Source organism: Coffea eugenioides, unplaced genomic scaffold, assembly GCF_003713205.1.
Source record: "Coffea eugenioides isolate CCC68of unplaced genomic scaffold, Ceug_1.0 ScVebR1_2932;HRSCAF=4056, whole genome shotgun sequence".
Lineage (NCBI taxonomy): Eukaryota > Viridiplantae > Streptophyta > Magnoliopsida > Gentianales > Rubiaceae > Coffea > Coffea eugenioides.
Window position 1 is genome coordinate 1 of NW_020863464.1, and position 20,435 is coordinate 20,435.

Genomic DNA, 20,435 nt, shown 5'->3' on the forward strand with positions numbered 1-20,435 from the left:
ATGAATAATTTTTCTCATACATATATCTATTTAATTTCACCTGAATAATACGAATAGCATGTAATATATCTCTATTTGATTTCGCCTGAACGTACTATTTAGGTGAAATTAAATAGATATATACAGGGATTTAAAAAAATTTGTTAATTTTTCACTTATATTCATTTTCTTTTACTTGAAAATTGAAAAAAAAAACATTTAATCCTAAACATTATCAAGTGTTTATAATGAATTAAATTTGGATAGAAAAAATAAATAAAGAAAAAGTATGACAAAAAGAAGTAGATGATTAACACTTTCAAATTTTAAAACAATCACAAGATATTCAACTGTTGGTCTTAAAGGTGGCAAATAGAAATTTCAAATTTAAATTGCAATTTGTTAGCATGACTAAAGAATTCGATTTAGGACCGATTAATTAGATAATCTTATTGCACAACTCAATAAATGAATTATTATTAAAAGAGAAAAGGCCACAAATCTTGAATAGATTCACATGGTGAAATCAAATAGATATATTGGGTTTAAAACAAAATTGTTATATTTAAATCCATATATATATATTAAATAGCATGTGTACAACTATAATTAGTTTGTTTAGATGAAATCAAATAGAGATATATTATATGCTATCCGTACTGTTCAAGTAAAATCAAATACATATATAAATGGATTTAAAAAAAAAAAACTATTCGTATGCATGGTTAATAAGAGATGAAAAAATTCATTTTACAAAATGTGAGGGATGAAAAAATTTATTTTATGAAATGTGAGGGACGAAACAATTCATTTTGTGAATTGTAAGGGAATATAAATTGGATTATATAAATTTTAATTTGATAATTTTGCGCCTAAAAAATGATCACATGTAAGGTACGTGATGAATTACGACAAAAAAAATTAGTCGAAAATTTAGGTAGGAACCAAATTTGACCATTGTAAATTTGTAAGGAACGTAAAATTACACTTCTAAAAATGGGACGAAAAAAATTATTTTACAAAATATAAGAAACGTTTTGAACGATTTTCCCTAATACTTATCCAAAATACTTATATTTGATTGTTGCATTATGTAAAGAGTGTAAACCATGGCTCACGATCGCGGCTTGGACTGTTTCACATCGATCTCGACATATTAATCGCTGTTTTGACGAGACACAAATTTTAAAATATTTAATATTTTAAAAATTGTGAATAATATAAAAATATACTAAACAAAAATAATAAAAAATTAGGAAAAAAAATCTGTAAAATGTACTTTTTTTTTTTTTGTTGAATTCGAGTTAATTCAAGACGCCTGCTTGCGAGTCGACCATTTCTATCCTTATCGAAAACTTCTCGATCGAATTATCTGCCATTCATGTATTTCAAAATCATTTCACCCCGGTATTGAAACAGAAAGTGCCGTTCCGATGACGACTCGACTGAATCCGAAACTCAGCGGATTCTTTGAACCATGGTATGAACAGATGCCAATCCCACCAGTACCGTTCGCTTGTTCAAATGATTAATAGTCAGATACAAAACCTTTCTTAGTCGAACCATATTAAAAGCAGGGATTTGAATATCAAAAACTAATTTCTGTAGCTTTAACAAGGAAAAACATCTGTTAAAGTAGTTTATATGTAACTCAATCAATCAAGAGGAATTCAGGCAATTTAGAGCAAAATCCAGAGGCAAATTCGCATTCTTCTTTTTGTCTTCACAATCGAAACATCTGAAGAGCAATGCTTACAGCTCACCCACCTACCCGTGACGGTCCTTGGGCCAATAAAACTAATTTCAACATGTACCATAGCCATATTCGGCTGGATAAGCTAAGCTAGTAAACAAAATTTAACTACAAGGAGTAGCCATGAGCCTTTGATGCATCATATCTTACATGGTAGACGGTCTAAACAGCGAACATATTTTATGTTCCTAACGTGGTCACACCTGCGCATGCACGTTCAGTCATTTACTCTGCAGCTCTAAAGAAAAAATAAATTGCCTAACAAGAATTTACTTTACCTCCAATTCCAAAGGGTTGTAAACAGGAGCCACAGGCAACAGCTGTAGGCTTTAGCTTCTTCCAACCTTTACATTAAAGAAACACAAAAAGAAAGAAGAAACAAAGCCCATCTACAGACATTTAAAGATCAAAGTTCACCCAGAAAATAGGGTTAGGGAAGAGATGAAACAAGAGAGTGGAGAAAAAGATACTCGAATCTCCCAACACAATTTTCCTTCGGCGGGTAAACATTCTACAAACATGAGATCAGTAGATTCACTAGAGCTATGGTACACAGGCCAACACAGGATGGCAACCATAAAATACATGAGAACCAAAAATAAAAGAATCACTCGTAGCCCCAAAGCTTGGATATTGAGACAAACTTTCTCCCTGTAAAAAGGCAGCTGAGTGAAGTGCAGCAAGCAGCTCTGACATATGAACTTTACCATGGAGCTACTTCAGAGAGGTACGTATGAAAGAATTATAGCCCAGGAATATACCCAGTCAACCTCCTATCAGTTCTTTTGCCTTGGAGCTTTATCCAGTTAATTTATCAACAAGTGCAGTTTTTAATCGTCGGCACCCGGTTACAGCCCACAGAATAAGCTCTTTAAGATGTGTAATTAATCTACCTTACTCTTAGAAGCATTTCTTCAAAGTATCCATCCATTATGTACAACTTGCTCATCCAGCATTACCAGCAACCTCCGCAGCACGCTGTCTCATCATTTCCATCACAGCAGCTCTGCGTCGGGAATCAGACTGCTGTTGTAGCCTTCTCAAGTGTTCCTTCAAATCTCTGCATCATTACCCAGGCATGTGTAAACATACAGCTAAACCAGAGAGAGATTTTTCTCTTAATGGCAATCAGCATGAAATCCTTAACGATGGGGGAACATTTGAAAACAAACCTGCAACGTGGAACATGGCATTCAGATTCTTTGCACGCTCGGGCATGCAGTTGAAGGAGATACCACATTCTCTTACAGAGAAGACAGCCTCCAGAGGCACGTGTTTTGCACTGTATTCCATGGCGGAAAAGACCCTTAACCTTGCGGCAATTCGGGTATTGACATTGTGGAGAACGGCATTGAGAAGCATGCACCAGAAGGTCAAGCATTTTACGAAGCTGCAAAAACCAGTAGCCCAATCATATTAGACTCACCAAACAGCTTAAGATGATAATATTTTTCGTAATCAAGCAACCACCACCTATATACTACAAGCTCTTCTGGAACCAAGCATCCTTATTGTAGCATAATAAATTAATAAAAAAATTTGGACAAATAATTTACGAAGCACACAGGCAATTGTAGTGATCAATGACTATATTCACCATTTTATTCATTCAGGCAACTCCCAGTAGGGCTGTAAACGAACTGAGTCCTTAATGAACAGTTCAGACTCAACTCAAATTCGAAAAAGCATTAGAATTGATTAAAGTATCAATTCGAATTCAACCTTGCATATATTCAGCTCGTTAAGGTTTGATTAGGCTCGAATACTTTCGTACATTTAATATTTGTTTATTAATATTTCCTATAAGATTATACATTTACTATTTTACTATATAGATATTATATATGTATGATTGATAAAATTAAAAATTTCAAAATTAAATAAAGTTTCGAGCTCTCCAATCAAACTCGAGCCTATCGATATTAAATCGAATCGAACTCAAGCTTGACTTTCAAGCTCGTAGAGAGTTTGAGAATCGAACTTCGATTCGATTCGTTTACACCGTTAAATGCCAGTCCATCTAAACAAAAAGGTAAAAATAATGAAGGTGAGGAGCCAAGGATGCCTTTTGCATGACAGGTCTTCAAGTTGATGCACAACATGGTCTTGAATCACTTGATTGTTTAGTCAATAAAAAATACCTTTTTCAGTGCATCTGTGAAATTGATGCACAGGTTTAGACAACACCTAGTTCCCTAAATAGGAAGAAAAGGAAATAACATGAACAGCAGCCCTCAGGCCTTATAGGTTCCTCATTTATTAACACAGCAGAATATATGGCATGTCACAAAATGCAGGACATGCACAGCAGACAAACAAAGCATGTAAAATATACAGTACAGTCACAGCACAGACAAACAAAGCAAAAGTATTAATACAAACAACAAATGCACAGCAGTGACTCATAACTTTTCTGAAATGGATATTTAACATTGTTGAATCACTTAGCATTGATTAACAAAATTCCTCTTCACTGATTTGTCAAAATCCAAGCTTTATGCTTGCTAGGCTGTCAGGTGTGACATATTTCAATGCCCACCATACACCAGAAGATAAAAAACTCAAGACTCAAAGTAACCAAAAAGAAGTCAATTTTCAAAGAACTATAAACATCCCTCAACCGTGGCTGAAAAAAGAATTAAAAAAATGTAAATATAAAGAACTGAAAATCTTGAATTAGGAAAAGGAACAAATACCTGTAAGACCCGCATTTGTCTTGCTTCTTTGTTTTGTGCATCACGTTCAGCCATGGAGGGATGATTGGTCAACTTATGAGGATGATCAATCCCACCATCTTTTTGGTAACATGAATTGCATATATCATATTCTGGGCAAGTTTCGCAGCGCCAGCCTTGACCAGCTTCAATATCCAGAAAGCATATATTGCATGTCGTCACGAATGCTGGGGCAGTAGGATTGTGAAGATGGTAAAGAACCATCATGGATGAATGTTTAGCACGGCGGAGGGTATCATACTGATAATGATTTCCTTGACAGAGACTCAGAAATGCCTGCCTGGTGTCAAAGAACTCACTCTCAAGGATTTCATCTTTATCTTTGGTATCTACTGGTACATCATTGATTTCAACCTGAAAATTTTATCAATCTCTTCCATGTTAGGACTGCTAAAGGAAAAATGAAATAATAGTATGGCAAAAGGATGCCTTTATTATGTAGCGCCTCATTGAAGAACTTACTCGATAAAGAGCATGCTTGTCTTTCTGGTTGATAGGATGTCTCTCTCTGTCTTCAAGTTTTTGCTCAGCTTCATAACACCTGTATTATCAAAGCTATGTTCAGTATAAACCAGTGCATAGACTAATTAAGACAAAAGATCACAATATACCTGCCATCAATTAGACATTGGTAAAATGACTCGTAACCCAAAAATAGCACTTTTATACAGGCTGATTCAGATTAATCTCCAAAGTAAAAATTTACCATGAAAGTTTAACTATAATCACAAACAGATATGTAGTTTTTCAATTTGATAGGATTTTTTGTCTCTCTCCTTCAACCATACCCCTAACTAATCGCAGAATTTGTTGCCCAGGGGAAAAAAGAAAGCTTTAATTACAACCACGACTCAATTTATGGTCAAGCCATACTGGATGCTTCTCTTAAGTGTACAGGAGTTCCAATCACCTTCCATCTCTGTATCCTCCTTTTCTAGCCGGTCCTTTTGTACTCACCCACAAGGAAAATGCTTAGAAAGTATCAGGATTCTCTACCAAAACAAATGAAAATGTAGGGCAGCTTATGGAACTTGGCTCCGTATGCTGCCTACAGAATTCCAGGCGCATTTGGTATTCCAGTGTTGAACTAGTGCTGAAAGGCCTGGTCAAAGTTGTTGATTATTTGTGCATGAAAATAAAAACTTTGATGATCAAACCAAGGACAAAGCACTTCTCTCAGACTGTTTTCTCCTTTGACTAACCTCCCAAAGAAGACTCTGCTTGGCCCCCAGAAAAGTTTAAAATGCCTCACATAATTCTGTAACTCAACGAAAACACTCGAAACAAGAAACTGGTAATTACAAACATCAAGGATCACACTTTTTTTTATCAAGGAAAGAGACTTGAAATTCAAAAGCAATTTTTTGTAATTAATTTGTTTAGGATTGCCAATCAGAAGCAATAGCAAATCAGTAGGCACAAGATCTTGTAATTAATTTGTTTAGGATTGCCAATCAGAAGTTGGCATCTACAGAAATCGAGCAGGATATGCAGCATCCTATTGCCATCGGGTGGACAAAGGTAAAATATTATTGCAGTAAGGCATACTTACAATTTGAAAAGAAAGAATCCCATAAGTTTCCATGAACAAGTTTTACTTGTGATGCAGCTTTAGAACCATGCATAAAATTCCGAAGTTCAAGCCCCAATGACCTCTATGGAAGGGCAACTCGATTGATGCAGTTCCATTGAGAATTAAGAAAAACAAAAATCTTTGGTTGAACAGGAAAAAAATGTTTTTGTATGAAGTTCGTTTATTCCTCTCTAATGCATTCCTTTCCTCTTGGAACAAATTCTCCTCTCTTATTCAAATTGCTCAACTAATTCTCAACTCTCTTGATTTGTCTTTCTGTTTAATTGAGAGAAAAAATGGCAGCTATTAAGAAACTTCAAAAAGGAAAGTGAAATAGATACCTGTCACAGAGCTGAAAATTTTTGCACTGATTGCAAACCCATTGGTTTCCAGATACCATTAGAATGCAGCAGTGAGTGCAAGCGTGTTGCAAGTGAACCATGATAAAATCCTCCTTCATTGGACATATAGTTTCTCCAAGCTACAATGAAAAGCAAAGCCCCCAAGAACCAAAAAGATCAGCACAAAAATTAAGTTGTAAAACAGTATTCAAGGAGAAAATCAGGTCATTGAACATAATTAGGCATGAAAAGCATTTAGGCTGGTGAGAAGTTCCAAAACAATAAACTAATAATTGCATCACTCCTACCCATTGTGTTGCCATTAGAGAATCTGTTCAACTGGCAGTTCGGCAATTCAATTAGAAAAGTAAAGGAAAAGAAAATAGCAAAAAGCTTTATGGTGGGAAACCATTGAATCTTTGCATCTAATTCAAACAAAACATAAGACGTTCGAAAAACTTAATTAGTGCTGACAAAAAGAACAAGATTCAGAGAAAGAGATTGGTATTGTTGTGGTAGGAAGATAAACAAAAACCAAAAAGGTTCAGATGCAGTAAATTACTTTATGCATTAGTAGCAGATCCTTTGACGCATTGCCAGAAAGATCAGTCTGACCGGATGCTTTTAGAGCTCTCTTTGTTATGGTCTTTTTTATAGTTCCCTTCTTATGCTGTTTTCTGCCATCCTCCTCTTGTTGCAATTGGTATATCATATCTTCTGCAGCCCCAGGCCAATAATCTCCATCAAAATACGGTAGCCGAGCAGCCGTTACCTTAGCTTTACATTCACCCGTATTTACAAAGAAATGGTCATACAAATTAGTAAGATCTACAACAATATTTTCCTTTGAAGCTTTTCTTAACATTGATAAGTACCTGAAACAAGAAAGCAAAACCATATCAAACATCTATTTTGTGGAGAACTAAAATATTTTAGGTGCTAGATACGAAAGTATTGTAAACCATTAGTCTTTTAGCTCACCATTCCCTAAGTTTATCAGATTTTGGCGTCTTCTGGATTTCTGGATGGCAATATAAGATATAATCTTCACCCTTTAGTGGAGGACAAGCCCATATATAACAACTTGTAAAGCCCCGCTTTTTGCAATATTCCAGGTATCCGATCTGGGGCAAATGTCATTATGTAAAAGTTGTTAGTCTGGTGATTAACCCCAAAAAAAAAAAGGCAGAATAAAACATTGGAGAAAATGAAAAAGTTTACCAAAATTTCATGGTACACATATGTACGGAGAGCTTCTCCAGTCACAGTTTTCACCTCTGGTCTGAAATATTTAACCGAATCCAGATATGAAAGATAAACACGCCGATGATTGGGTTGCTGGCATTCTGATCCGAATTCTTGAACATACATGCCAAATAAGCATACTTCTACCCCTTCAATCTTTTGGAACAAGAGTAATACCTGGAAGCACAGCTTTTAGTGTTGAGTTCCAAAAGTAAGAGGCAATACAAGATGGAAATCTGATGAAAATCTAGGGCTACAAGACAATTAGCATTTGCAAAGAGAATCTGATATTTGGATCACAACAAAAACAAATTTATTTAGCAATCCAGCAAAACATTTATTTCAAGTGCAGGCACACCCTGAAAATTTGAGGAATAACAACTGAGCTACTCCTAGTGATATTGACCTATTCCCAATACCTCTCCAACTTGTTGAGTCTCTGCTCATAAATCATAATTCTTGATTACTGACAACATTATTCTGTGTCTAGACACCCCTTAGCACCAAAAAGAGGCAAGACAAGAAATTGGGATCCACACTGTCAGAAGAGGTGCATGTGCGAATCTCCAACCCAAAAAACAACCAAATTGATCCACACATTTGGGATTTTGAACACACATAAGAGCTCTAAGATCTCTTGATAAAAAAGAAAAAGAAAGAGACATTTCCCTAGGCCAGGCACAAAAGATAACTGCGATTTATACCAACAGTTAACTTGTATTGCACAGAAATTTTGAAATTTAGAATCCAAGGATATAACTTTTAAAAATTAAACCTCAAACCACCTTCACAACATAACCTTCACATAACTTGGACCGCATACCTTGGACTTGTATGGAAATTCCAATGGATAGTTTTCCTCTTGGAAAATCTCAAGAAACCGTGGCTTTACATCCAACTTTTTGTCCACAGATGAAACTACTCTTACAACGAGTCCTTCTGCTCCAGGAACCTAGTGAAATAGATGCATAAAGATATTAGTAGTAATATATCAAAGATAAGAAGAAGAAAATATTCAGTTTGTTTAAACAATCGTAGAAGAATTAGTACTACAACAAAATCCTTTTTGTAAATACGATTCCCACATGGAATAAATATGATATAGAAACTTCACTAATAGCACCATGTGGAGGAACAGAAGGTAACACTTCGCATTCAGACAGGAAAGATCTGAGAAGAGAAGCAGCAAGCCACTAATGCAAAAACCCCTACTCAGCTGAATAATATCAGCACATTATGGCTTCTTTTAAACTAAAAGCTATTTTCAGATGTTGCCAGTAGCTTTTTTCATTTGTTATATTAAGCCTTTCCAGGCAGTGTCACAGAAAGTCAATACAAAATCCATGCTTTTAATATTGTAAACAGCATTTTTATCAACCACTCTTCTTTCAATAGCTCTACAAAAGCTGAAACAGACAAGACAAGGCCCCTCAACAGCTGTCACTAATATCTAAACTTGCAAACAGGTTATAATGAGTATGCTTAATAATCCAGAGCCAGTAAATCCTATTCCTCTAATAGCATATGAACTTGAAACATTGTCAGCTGGTTAATGGCCACTCCCAAAGATTAGATTCAGAAGAAGAGAATACAACATTCAAAAGACAGATTACTTCTCATCAAGATTCCAAGAAATGAATAGAATTGCATAGATGGGCTATAGGCTATAACAAAACATTTAAGCACTTATAATTAGATTCAAAATAACTAAAAACATCCATCAACATTTGAGAAAAAAAATCAAGATGTGTCTAAAGTACCACCTCATCAATATTCTTTCCTTGAACACTTGCTCTCTCTTGTCTTTCGTGTTTCAGTCGCTTTGCTAACCGCATCTCAATGTGATCACTCAAAATGGTTCTTGGTAGATCTTTTGCTCCAAGGACAGCACTTTGTGGTAATGGCTTGCGCTCCCCTCTTTCAACTTCTTCTACATAGCAATTTGGGCAAGTATACTCGGCTTGTCCACCATCATTTCTTCTACCATTAAACAATGCACAAATTTGGTGTTGCCAAGCTTCACATTTGTCACATTGAACCCACTATAAAAAAAGTGAAATAACATCCAACATCACTGAACCATCTGATGAACAAAAAAAATAGAAAAACGCAAAAATGCAGAAAAAGCTAAATGTTATGTACCCATTCTTCAGTCTCCTCATCATTTTTCTTCTTCTCAAGCCTTGCTTTGGGGATTGCTGTTCCATCGGCTATGATGGTGTCTCCACGAGCCTCGTTGTAGCAAGGAATACAGAAGTAATGCCGAGTATCACCAGTTCCAATTGTGTAGTACATTGCATTTCTTTTAATGCGAGCACCACATGGGGTGCAATATATCGGTGGTGGTTCAAAAGTGAGCTTCTCAACTGCACATAACTGACAAGAATTTTCACTCATTGATTGTTCCATCGCTTGATTTTTTTCTGCTTTTGCTTTACTCTGCACAAGAAAAAGTAAATACAGATAAAAAAGGATGGATTCATAATATCTACAAGTTTCTATTCCCAGAAAAATCCTAGAAAGCACGATGTTCTCGTTCACAACCAAATGGCAACCAAACTTGTATTCCTGTACACTAGTCATACGAATGCTACAAGGTTTGACCTAAATACAAGATTATATGTTAATTTCAATGCATCATAAGTATAAGATAAGTTATGCAGCCCAGCCTTCACACCACATGTACATTTGCAAAAAGGATATGATGTTCCCCAAACAGGTGATAATAACTTCATTTTGGTTTAATTTATCACAGCACAGAACTTGTAGTTATTCGTGACATCCTTTGACTCAATTGAGTAGTCGTAAATTCATAACCTGGTAGAAGCTCAAACAGGCTTATGGAATATCACATTATTCCACTAAAACATGAACTTTGAAAAGAATTGTTCCTCAGTAACAGGAGTCGACAAGGTTCAATCATTTCACATTCTATTCACCCGGTATTTCCCCAATCCCAAGCTTGTTTTTCTTTTCAATTTCCTTTCCAGGTCCCCCCATACATCCATACTAACATTTTCATTGTAGAAAAACATTTCAGAATAAAAGCTTAAAATCACAGAAAACCGACATGAATTTATTCAATTCAGCCAATTGCAGAATGGCACGGATTCCTTTCAATACCAAGTTGACTATTCCCAGCCCAAAGTACCAATGGTTATGACTCACACGTAGCAGAAAACTGATAAGACACTGAAATTTAGAAAGCCTCAGTTGCCATAACAGATATTCAGAACAACAATCTAATTGGTTATAACTCTGATCATGATTGAAAAACCAAGAGAAACAACTGTGTGCAAAAGAATCTATTGATTTCTAGTGATCTGAACACCAAAGCGCACACTAATAATCCCATATTGTGGCATATCCCGAACCTCTCAAAATACAGAAGCAAAGAGATGAAATTAACATTATCTGAATCACGCAATAAAATTTGCCTATGTCAAAGTTTTTATTGCCTATGTCAAAGTCAAATTATATAAATAATACATTTAACTGGTTTCAGGTCTTGAAACTAGAGATGTCCATCTACAGGAAAGCTACTTTAACATCGCCTATTCAATGAATACTTGAGTAAACTCATAATATATTAAACTCACAACATAATGAACTAACATTTGTGACATCATTTTTAGACCATAAAGCAACCACAAACAAGATCAGCATTGAAACAGAACGCAAAGACAAGTACAATAACATTCATGAAAATCCTGAAATTGATAAAATCTGTAGATTTGCTACTGTTTCTATTATAATTTGATGTATTTTAACTTTATTGTAAATGTACTTGCAGTAGACCTATATCCTGTCAGGGCTTAAAAGTGTGTGGGAGAAAATTTCAGCGGTTGACTACAGGTTTGTACAGCTAAGACTTTCAGTCATTTTAGGTCTCCAACATAACATCAGAATGTACAAAATTTCCCTAGGAGACATACCGTTAATTATGAAAAGTAAAAATTGGAGCTGCCAGTTAGAGTAGTCAAATTCACCTCAACTTCCTATCCTCACTCTCAAATGATACATTTTCTTAGCAATTAAGTTGGCCCTATCTTCAAGAATTCATAGCTTTTAAGTCTTGATCCCTAATAAATAGCTCAGGGATATTGAAAGATATCAAGTTGTTTTGTTGAGTTTAAGATGGTGCATCGTGCTGTAATTGAAAAATCTAGAATTTCTACTCCCTTCTTTCTTTCTTCAGCTCCTAAAATTCATTTTTTGTCCTCGGTCTTCTTCCATTCTCTGATTTCAACAGTTCTACCGTTAAGATTTCAGAAATCACAGAGATCCTCTATTGTTCTTGGTGCTAGATCAAAATATATTGACAACCCACCATGAAGTTATTCCAGGGTATGTAACATTAACCACACACAAGCTAATTAGCTCCAGCTCCCACTCCAGAATATCAACCACACACAAGCCACTTAGCTCCAGCTACAATTCCAGAATAAAACTAATTCCACAAGAAGTAAGAACCACCTTTACATATTTAATAGACCAGATTCCTCTAAAAAAAAGTAGTTTCGTGAAGTCAGTGCAGTAACTGGCTACAAAAAGTTATTGGATTTCTTTTCTCCCCACCAGAGAACTTGGGTGCACCACATTGGCCCAACAATTTTTTTCTCGCTGCATGCACCAGTTACCTAAACCTTTTCCACACCCAAGACCTAACCATACGACAAGAAGGGTTTGGTGTAACAAAATATGTAATTTCAGATATTCAAAAGTAGCTCCCTATTTAAGGTAATATTATCTGTTAGTGCATATTTCTGAATGTCATCCTGGAATTTAGACTCTACACTGTAGTCATTTAAAAGGTTCAAGTTTGCTTCTGAAAAACAATACAGAGATTACGTCAAGTCAGAAACAAAATTCTAGCCAGTAACATTTTGATGTAAAAGTTCAAATATATGTGAATCCACCAAAAAGTTCTGCATTTTTCACCAGAACATTCATCTTTGTCTGGTATTATGCAGCAAAACACACTAGAAAAATTGATCATAACTTAGAAGCCATTTGGTTTGAATTCCACAATCACTATCGCTATCCTACTCTGACCAATCAGCTTCGAGCTTGGCAGGGGAGGAATTTTTATCAATGAAGGGATCTTGGCCTTTTCCATGAAGGTTTTTCCAAGGGATGGATTTTCAATGGAGAGATTTCAATGAAGCAAGTTTTATAAAGGATTTCTGTATGAAGGGATTTTCAATGAAGGTTTTTCAAGGAAGGGAGTTTTAATGCAGGGATTTTTAAATGAAGGGATTTTCAATGTGCGGCTTCATCGAATTCCAGAACAGTGATATTCAGAGGGTCAAATAATTTCAACTTTGGCCATCTTAAAAGAATTTAAAAGAATCAAGACGATAATCAAATCAAGCAAATTATGCATTTCATGCAACTCCAAATCAAAGTGGAAACAAGATAACTCAATTGCAAAAGATGCTTTCATTAAACTATTCACATATGCAAAAAACAGCTTTTGTGAAATTTAGTAAATAACAACCCCTAGATTTACCAAAATTTCCCTCGAGAGGGAAAATACTCGGCCAACCATAATTACAACGTGCCTTCAAGATTCTCAGATTTCGTCACTGGAGGTGGATGCCTCTAAAGTGTCTTCATGTTTGGGAAAGGGGTTTGTGCTTACACTTGGTCCTTGTCCACCCTTTCCTCTTAGCACTATTTCTCCAGCCTCGATCATGTCTTGGATCTGGTGCCTAAGTACTTTGCAATTGGCGGTTGAATGGCCAGGTGCTTCTGAATGATAAGCGCAAGTGTACTGTGGATTGTATCCGCCAGGGATGCCATGAGGGTAAGGCGGAGGGGGAATGACGTCGATTTTACCAGCGGCTTTTAATTGTTCATACAATTGGTCCAGAGGCCTGCCAAGATTAGTAAAAATGCGATGGCGATTTTGCCTTTGAGGTTCAGTGGGTTGAGGGTAGTTGTAGGTGAGTCCATTTGGTGGAGGAAGTTGTTGATTGTAAGGGGGTCGGGGTCGTATTTGTTGAAAATTAGGTTGAGTTATTTGAAAAGGGACTACAGGTGGATTAGGATAGCTTGGGCGAGGTCGAGGGTGGTGGATATTGGCGTGATAAACAGGATGAGAGTTTGGATAATGAGGGTAAGGGTTGGAGTAGGTAGGGTATCGTCGAAATCTGGGTTTTGGGGTAGGGTTTTGATCCCAAACAAAAGCAGTTTCCCCCTCTTGCTTCTTGAATTGTTGCTTCTTCCCATTACTACTTTGGCTTTGCAAAACTTCCACTTGAGTTTTCAGGGCAGACACATTAACAATCTTTCCAGCCTTCACGAAGTCATCATATTCTTCCAGTTTATTGACAATAGCAGCAAATGAGCATCCAGTCATGCGGAAAATTTCTTCAAAGTGCGGCGGATCATGTGCCTTAATGAAAGTGCGAATGATTTCGTCTTCAGTCATCGGTGGCTCGACTTTTGCAGCTATCTTCCTCCACCTCTTGGCATAAGTCTTGTGATCCTCGGAGGGTTTTCTTTTTGTTCCTTCCAACGTGGTTCGTGTCGGAGCCAACTCGCAGTTATACTCATATTGCCTTACAAAAGCGTTGGACAAATCAAACCAGGTCTTCGCTTCTTCGGGTTTCAGCTTGGAATACCAGTCGAGTGCATCCCCCTCCAGACTTTCTGGGAATAGCCTCAAAGGCAGATTTTCATCATCTGTTGGCCTACCCAACTTGTTGGCGAACAATCTGAGGTGTGTCTTGGGATTGCCCGTGCCATCGTATTTATTAAACTTCGGAGTTTTGAACCCCTCAGGTAACTGCACATTCGGGAAAAGGCAAAGCTCGTCGTAATCCAGAACTCCTTGCTTGTTTAACCCTTGACTTTTCTTCATAAATTCATCAAAGCGGTCAAGGCGCTTAAGCAGCTTCACATCAACGGGAGCAGAAGATTCCCCCATTTCTGCCTTGGTTTGAATAATATGGTCTGGTAGGAATGGCTCAGCGGCAGTGTGATAAAAAGTATGAGGCTCGGGGGGTATGTTTGAAGTGGTTTGGGGTTGTGGGCCTTGCATGTGAGTAGGAAAAAATGAAGGATTAGGAGGGTAAGTGTATGGCAGATTTATGGTGGGATAGGTGAAAGTTCCTTCGGGTGGAATGATGAAGGGTGGAGTAAAAGTAGTTTGGGTCGTGGCTATGCCAAACGATTCTGGCTCCGGCTGACTGTCGGGTTCAGGCTCAGGTTGAACTCCACTACTGATAAGCTCATCGATTAATTTCTTTTGGACGGCCATTTCAGTTGCCATTTCACCAAACTTCGTAAGCATCTCGGTCAGTTGGACCCCCAAACTTGCAGTCTCAGGTTGAGCTGTAGTAGCAGACCTATCCGACTGTTCCGGTTGTGAACTCATGTTTACACGATTCCTCTGGGCTTAACTGCGGGATCGCGTTATGATGGGGCTTCGACGAGAAGCTATGTTTAAAATTACCTGAAAATTTTGAAAGATTGCTTTTAGATTTAGCCGTCGCTTAATTATTCCAAAGAAAATAAAGAAAAGGAAAAGAAAAAGGCAAGAGTTAGTAGATATCCAGAAAACTCGGATGCATGTCCTATGGGGGAACCCTTTTATGCCAAGGGTAGGCCTAACATGAAAATGCAATCCTCCAGAGCAGGCACTATACAATACCTGATGGATCCAATCAGCTTATGGAGTGAAAATAATTTTGAAAAATTTGGCCCATTGGAATAAGAAGAGACGTTTGTCAAAATGAGGACCTCGTCCGAAGGGATTGATTACCTTTGATTTGCAAAACGCATGGGTTTGACCTTGACGAACTTCCTATTCAAAGAGATTGGAATTCGTTGATAAAATTTCTCAGTGAATTACGGGTCAAAACCCCAATTGATCAAGTGATTGCAATGGACGGTTTTCTTCAAAATTGACTAGATTTCCCAATTTGGAATTTGACAATGAAACCCCAATAGGGCAAATGGATTGAATGAAGTTGACAATTTATTTAAAATCGACCAAATTACCCTAAAAAGGGAAACAGGTCAAATGAATTGAATGAAATTTATCCAAAATTAATCAGATCTCCCTAAAAAGGGTAAATTGATCAAACAGATTGAACGAAACTTGATTTATTCAAAATCGGCTCGGTTGCCCTAAAAATGGGTAAATTGGGCAAAAGACCCTAAAAAGGGTAATTTGGTCAATTGAATTGACAATTTATTCAAAAGCGACCGAATGACCCTAAAAAGGGTAAATTGGTCAAAAGATTTGATGATTTATTCAAAATCGACCGAATGACCCTAAAAAGGGTAAATTGGTCAAATGAATTGATAATTTATTCAAAAATCGACCGGATGACCCTAAAAAGGGTAAATTGGTCAAAGGAATGGTTTATTTAAAATCGATCATGAATTGACAAAATGGATTGATCGAATCGGCCGGCCATTGGTGGTTTCAGAAAATCAGTCTATGAGCCTTCTAAAAATCAAATTTTGGCCTCAATTTATTTATCATCTCAATAGGAGGAATCATTTGTGAATTTCTTCAAATTAATGTCCTTCACGCAAGGGATTTTTACCAATTTTTGATAAAATGGCCAAAAAGTAATTATCAGATGCTCATATTCCAAAGATCACTCTATAAAAATGATCAGATCCTACCTTACCTTGTGCACTACCCCTTTGGATGGTACAAAATGTAAACGTGCAAGTCTCACTGGATTAAGTATCCGAGACACAAGGTGGCTTATTCCTAAACACGGGATTCCCTATGTGGCATTCCCTTTCTATGGTTTATGCATGATGCCATTTATTAAAGCAGTAAAATATGCAATTCGAAATGAAACGTGACCTAAGGAACCCTTTATTTGCCGGGGTAAGCCTAAAATGGTATGACATTATTAATTTATGAACAAGATATGCCACAATTTTTTAAACGTGCAATAGCCTATCTACAAGGGCAGGTCCTAAAAGAAGGTCATGCCAGACCTCTTATGTCCTAACGTTTGTGAATGCAAAAGACAAGAGACAAGAAAACGTGAGTTTAACACATAATCACATAACACATTGGACAATTAGATAATATAAAAGGCAATAAAGATAAATAAGGAAAGAGGGTTGGGACCCCTCCCCTCGTGAATAGTGTCCCTAGTTTAGGATAAGGCCGACTCTACCCTAGGCAATCTAATATGGATGCATGAGGTTGGGGTTCGCTAATGCATCTAGACTCGATAAGCTCAGGTCCCCGAGCCTTCAGACTTAGAAACCAAGGGTCATCAATCCCAAGATTCTTTGTCGGTGTCTCGAGCGATTCCCCAAACACCGCTACGCACACATCGTGTCACGGCTACGTGTTTGAGTGAATCTCTCAAAACCTCAATCTTCGACCAAAAGCTAAAGGCTATCAACCAATAGCTTTAAGCGGAAGATTGAGTGACCCATTGGAACATGCTACACACACATCGTGTCGTGATCACATGTCCAAGTGAGTCACCTAATCCTAATAGGGTGGAGTGGCGTGACAAGCCACTAAAGAAAAATAAAAGGGATAAAAGAAGTAAAGCGTATGCTCGTATGCTAGTGCTTGTTTGGAGGGGAAGGGTCAAGAACCAACGCGAGGCTCTAGGGTGACCCATACCTCCCAAAATGCAATGCAAGCGCGAGATAACAAGTAAATATTCATTCAAACATACATTCGTGAGTCGAGGGATTGGTTTGATTACGTACATAAGACAAAAGGTCCTAAAAATGAAAAATGCAATCCTAATATCCAAATGCAATGCATAAAAAGGGTAGAAAAAGGAAACGAATGGCTAAGTCAAATGCTTGGACCCACTTAGGAAGTCCCCAGTGGAGTCGCCAACTGTCGCGCCCCACTTTTCGATGTAAAAAAATAAATAATTGGTTTTGTGAATTTTATTGATTTGGGAAAAATGAATTTTGTTGATAAAAACAAAAATGGGTCTAAATGGGACTTTTGAAAATGCGACGATTTGACCCAAGAAAAATAGTTCAAAAAGGGTTTTTATATGAAAAATGGAGTCGCCACTTGGTATAGAGTTAGGGTGTACCAAGTCACCCAAAAAATGAAATTTTTAAAGAAAAAAAAGTAAGAAAACCCTTTTTAAACGACTCCTAGTCCACGTAAAACAAAGAAAAAGGTTCGGGAGTCACATTTGACGAAGGGGAAGGCAAGGATAAAAATCCAAGGCACCCCTTCGACCTAGCCAAGGCTAGTTGCTTGATTTAACCCTTATTTTCCTAATTTTTCTACCCAAAGTATGTATGCAAATTGGATATGACTAATGGATGAGAAATGCAAACTTAAGTCTAGAAATGTCTCTGATGAGGCTTTTGATCCCATTCACATGAATTGTGAAGGTCAATAAGGAAAGACCTCATAGAAAATCATGAACGATGCAAATGAGGACTCAAATGAGAGTGTAAGTGTGCAAAGTGTAGAAAAAAGGTGCATGTGTGCAATTTGAAAGTATTTGTGTGCAAATGAATGAAAATATGAATGCTCGTGTGCAAGTGAATGAAAATAGTAAATATATAAGTGAAATAGGTGCAATGTGTGAAGTGAAAAGTAAAGAAAGTGAATAAGTGTGTGAATATGACATGTGGATTTAAAATATATAATTAGTGAGGAAAATAGTGAGAAAATGATATGAAAATGCATGAACTTAGAAGAATGCATCAGGTCGGGTACGGGAATGACCTCTAGTTTTTGTGATTTTAATTTTCCCTTTGATTAGAAGGAAAAACTAGCGTGCTAAGGCTATTTTGAAGCCACACTCGCTCGTTTCCCTTACCCAAGGGGGTTTCTCAGGCAAATGGACCCTATAACTAGCATGAAATGCAAAGGCCTAAAATGAAAGGGAAAAGGTTAGAGGAACATGCCAAATGCCATAAAAACTAAAAAAATGCATGAAATGTAGTGAACATGCAAACATGTACTAACGAGGGGAAATCCCTAAGGGTCTAGCGTTGGACTAGCCCATTCTACGAATTCCGACTAGCATTGGACTAGCGGAAACGTACATTCATCCATCATATTCATTTATAAATATAGAAAGCAAGTAGACATGCAAAAACACTTATAACACGTAGCACATAACACTTAGCATGCTCGACTAGATGCAATAGCTTAATAAAGCAAATTAACACATAGTAACTTAGCATGCAAGACAAATAAGACGATTAAAGCCCTAACTATTACATTTGCTAGCTAAAACAAAGAGGGAAGGGAAAATGGACCAAATTACTTGCTATGCCCTATCTATTACAGGCCAAGAGGTGTACACCCCATAAATGAAAATAGAAGAAAGATTTAAAAATGAAATAAAAGTAAATAAATGAAAGGCATTAATAAACATTTAAGAAAACCAAGTAGGCATGCAATTTTCATTTAGCAAGTTGGACCACATAGGGAGATACACAAAAAAGATAAAAGAAAGTATACCGTCCCCTTTTGTGGTGCTAATAAGTTGGAAAAGGTTCTAAATTGGAGCTACAACCATTAAACAAAGGATTAATGTACCAATTTAATAGTAAATCAAACAACACAAATTCTTCAAAAACAAAAATTAAAGGACCACTAATAACTATGAAATTGAACCATTAGATCCCTATTAAAATCAAGTTTGACCAATTCGCTACTGTGAGTCAAGTATCTTTCTCCACTACACTCAAAGGAAGCAGGTAATAACAGCAAAAGCAAGAGACAAAGTGCAACAAACATCCTTTCGGCAATTCTGCAACCTATTGCTGCAAAGATCACAGGGACCCAATTGATTAGTTTTCTCAAATTTGTGGGTCATAATTGCATAAGGTGACACTTGAGGGGGCCAAAGTACAAATTTTGAAAAACTTTTTCATGCAAAACATGCAAGAACGTGAAACAGGTTCTTCAATGAAGAAGTGTTTCTGCAATCAAGAAATATTACCGCAGGTTACACTTTTTGCAAGCAAACTCCAACTTCAGCACAAGTTTGATCAAAACATTTCAACCAAGACGTCCAAAATCCTTATCCCAGCAACATGCAACATGATTTCAACATCCAAGCAAAGCAAAAACATAGCAGGGAAATTGTTCAAAATGTTAGAAGATGGCTTGGCAGAATTCTAGTTCATTCCTTTTTAGCAATTGTCTGGTCATGGTTCAAATGTTCCAAAACCCAAACATGTAAACCCAAACCAATCTTCCAAATCTTCTTTTTGCAAACAAGGTTAACTAACAAACTGAATGGCCGACACTTTAGTGAGCCAATGCAGGTAAGGAAACAGCAAATAGAATGCGGCAACTTTTTTGGTTCTGCTGCAAATTTTCATGTGCAAAGTTCTGCATTTCAGCAAAGCAAATGCGTACAACAGCCTTGAAATTACTCCAATCCAACATGGCTAAACACCTATGAACAATGCAACTGATTTAATTAAGCTTCAACAACCGAAAATAAAAACTGCTGCACTTTGCTTTCAACTTAGATTTTCGATTCAAAAACAGCTTTGATTAGATGTTTTCAACTCCAATAAACTTCATTCAGACCAAACAAACAGAAAGACTTGACAACTTTATTCAAACAAACAGAAAAATTAGCAACTTCATTCAAACAGAAAAATTTGCAAAACATCAAAGGTTTGAAACTCCAGCAAACAAATCTCTTGAGCTTAGGCAGTTCGCATGGAAGCTGCACTCAAGCATTTCGAATCACAAACCCATGCTCAAAATCCTGTTAAGCTTCTCATGCATACAAACTACAACTTTCGGTCAAGGCTGGAATTACTATCTAACAAAAACAGCAAAGTTTGGAACCGCAATGTAA

At 36.8% G+C, this 20,435-nt stretch overlaps 1 protein-coding gene across 1 annotated transcript; it reads right to left on the reverse strand.

Annotated features, from left to right (window-relative positions):
• Positions 1-2,104: 2,104 nt before the first annotated feature.
• LOC113757302 (histone acetyltransferase HAC1-like) lies at positions 2,105-10,209 on the reverse strand. The gene is made up of 11 exons (XM_027300660.1): positions 9,769-10,209; positions 9,390-9,668; positions 8,450-8,578; positions 7,603-7,803; positions 7,363-7,505; positions 6,944-7,256; positions 6,382-6,521; positions 4,930-5,008; positions 4,429-4,821; positions 2,905-3,122; positions 2,105-2,792 (listed from the first exon to the last, which is right to left on the reverse strand). The coding sequence occupies exons 1-11, from the start codon at positions 10,207-10,209 to the stop codon at positions 2,678-2,680; spliced, it is 2,451 nt and encodes an 816-aa protein (XP_027156461.1). The 3' UTR covers positions 2,105-2,677.
• Positions 10,210-20,435: the final 10,226 nt, after the last annotated feature.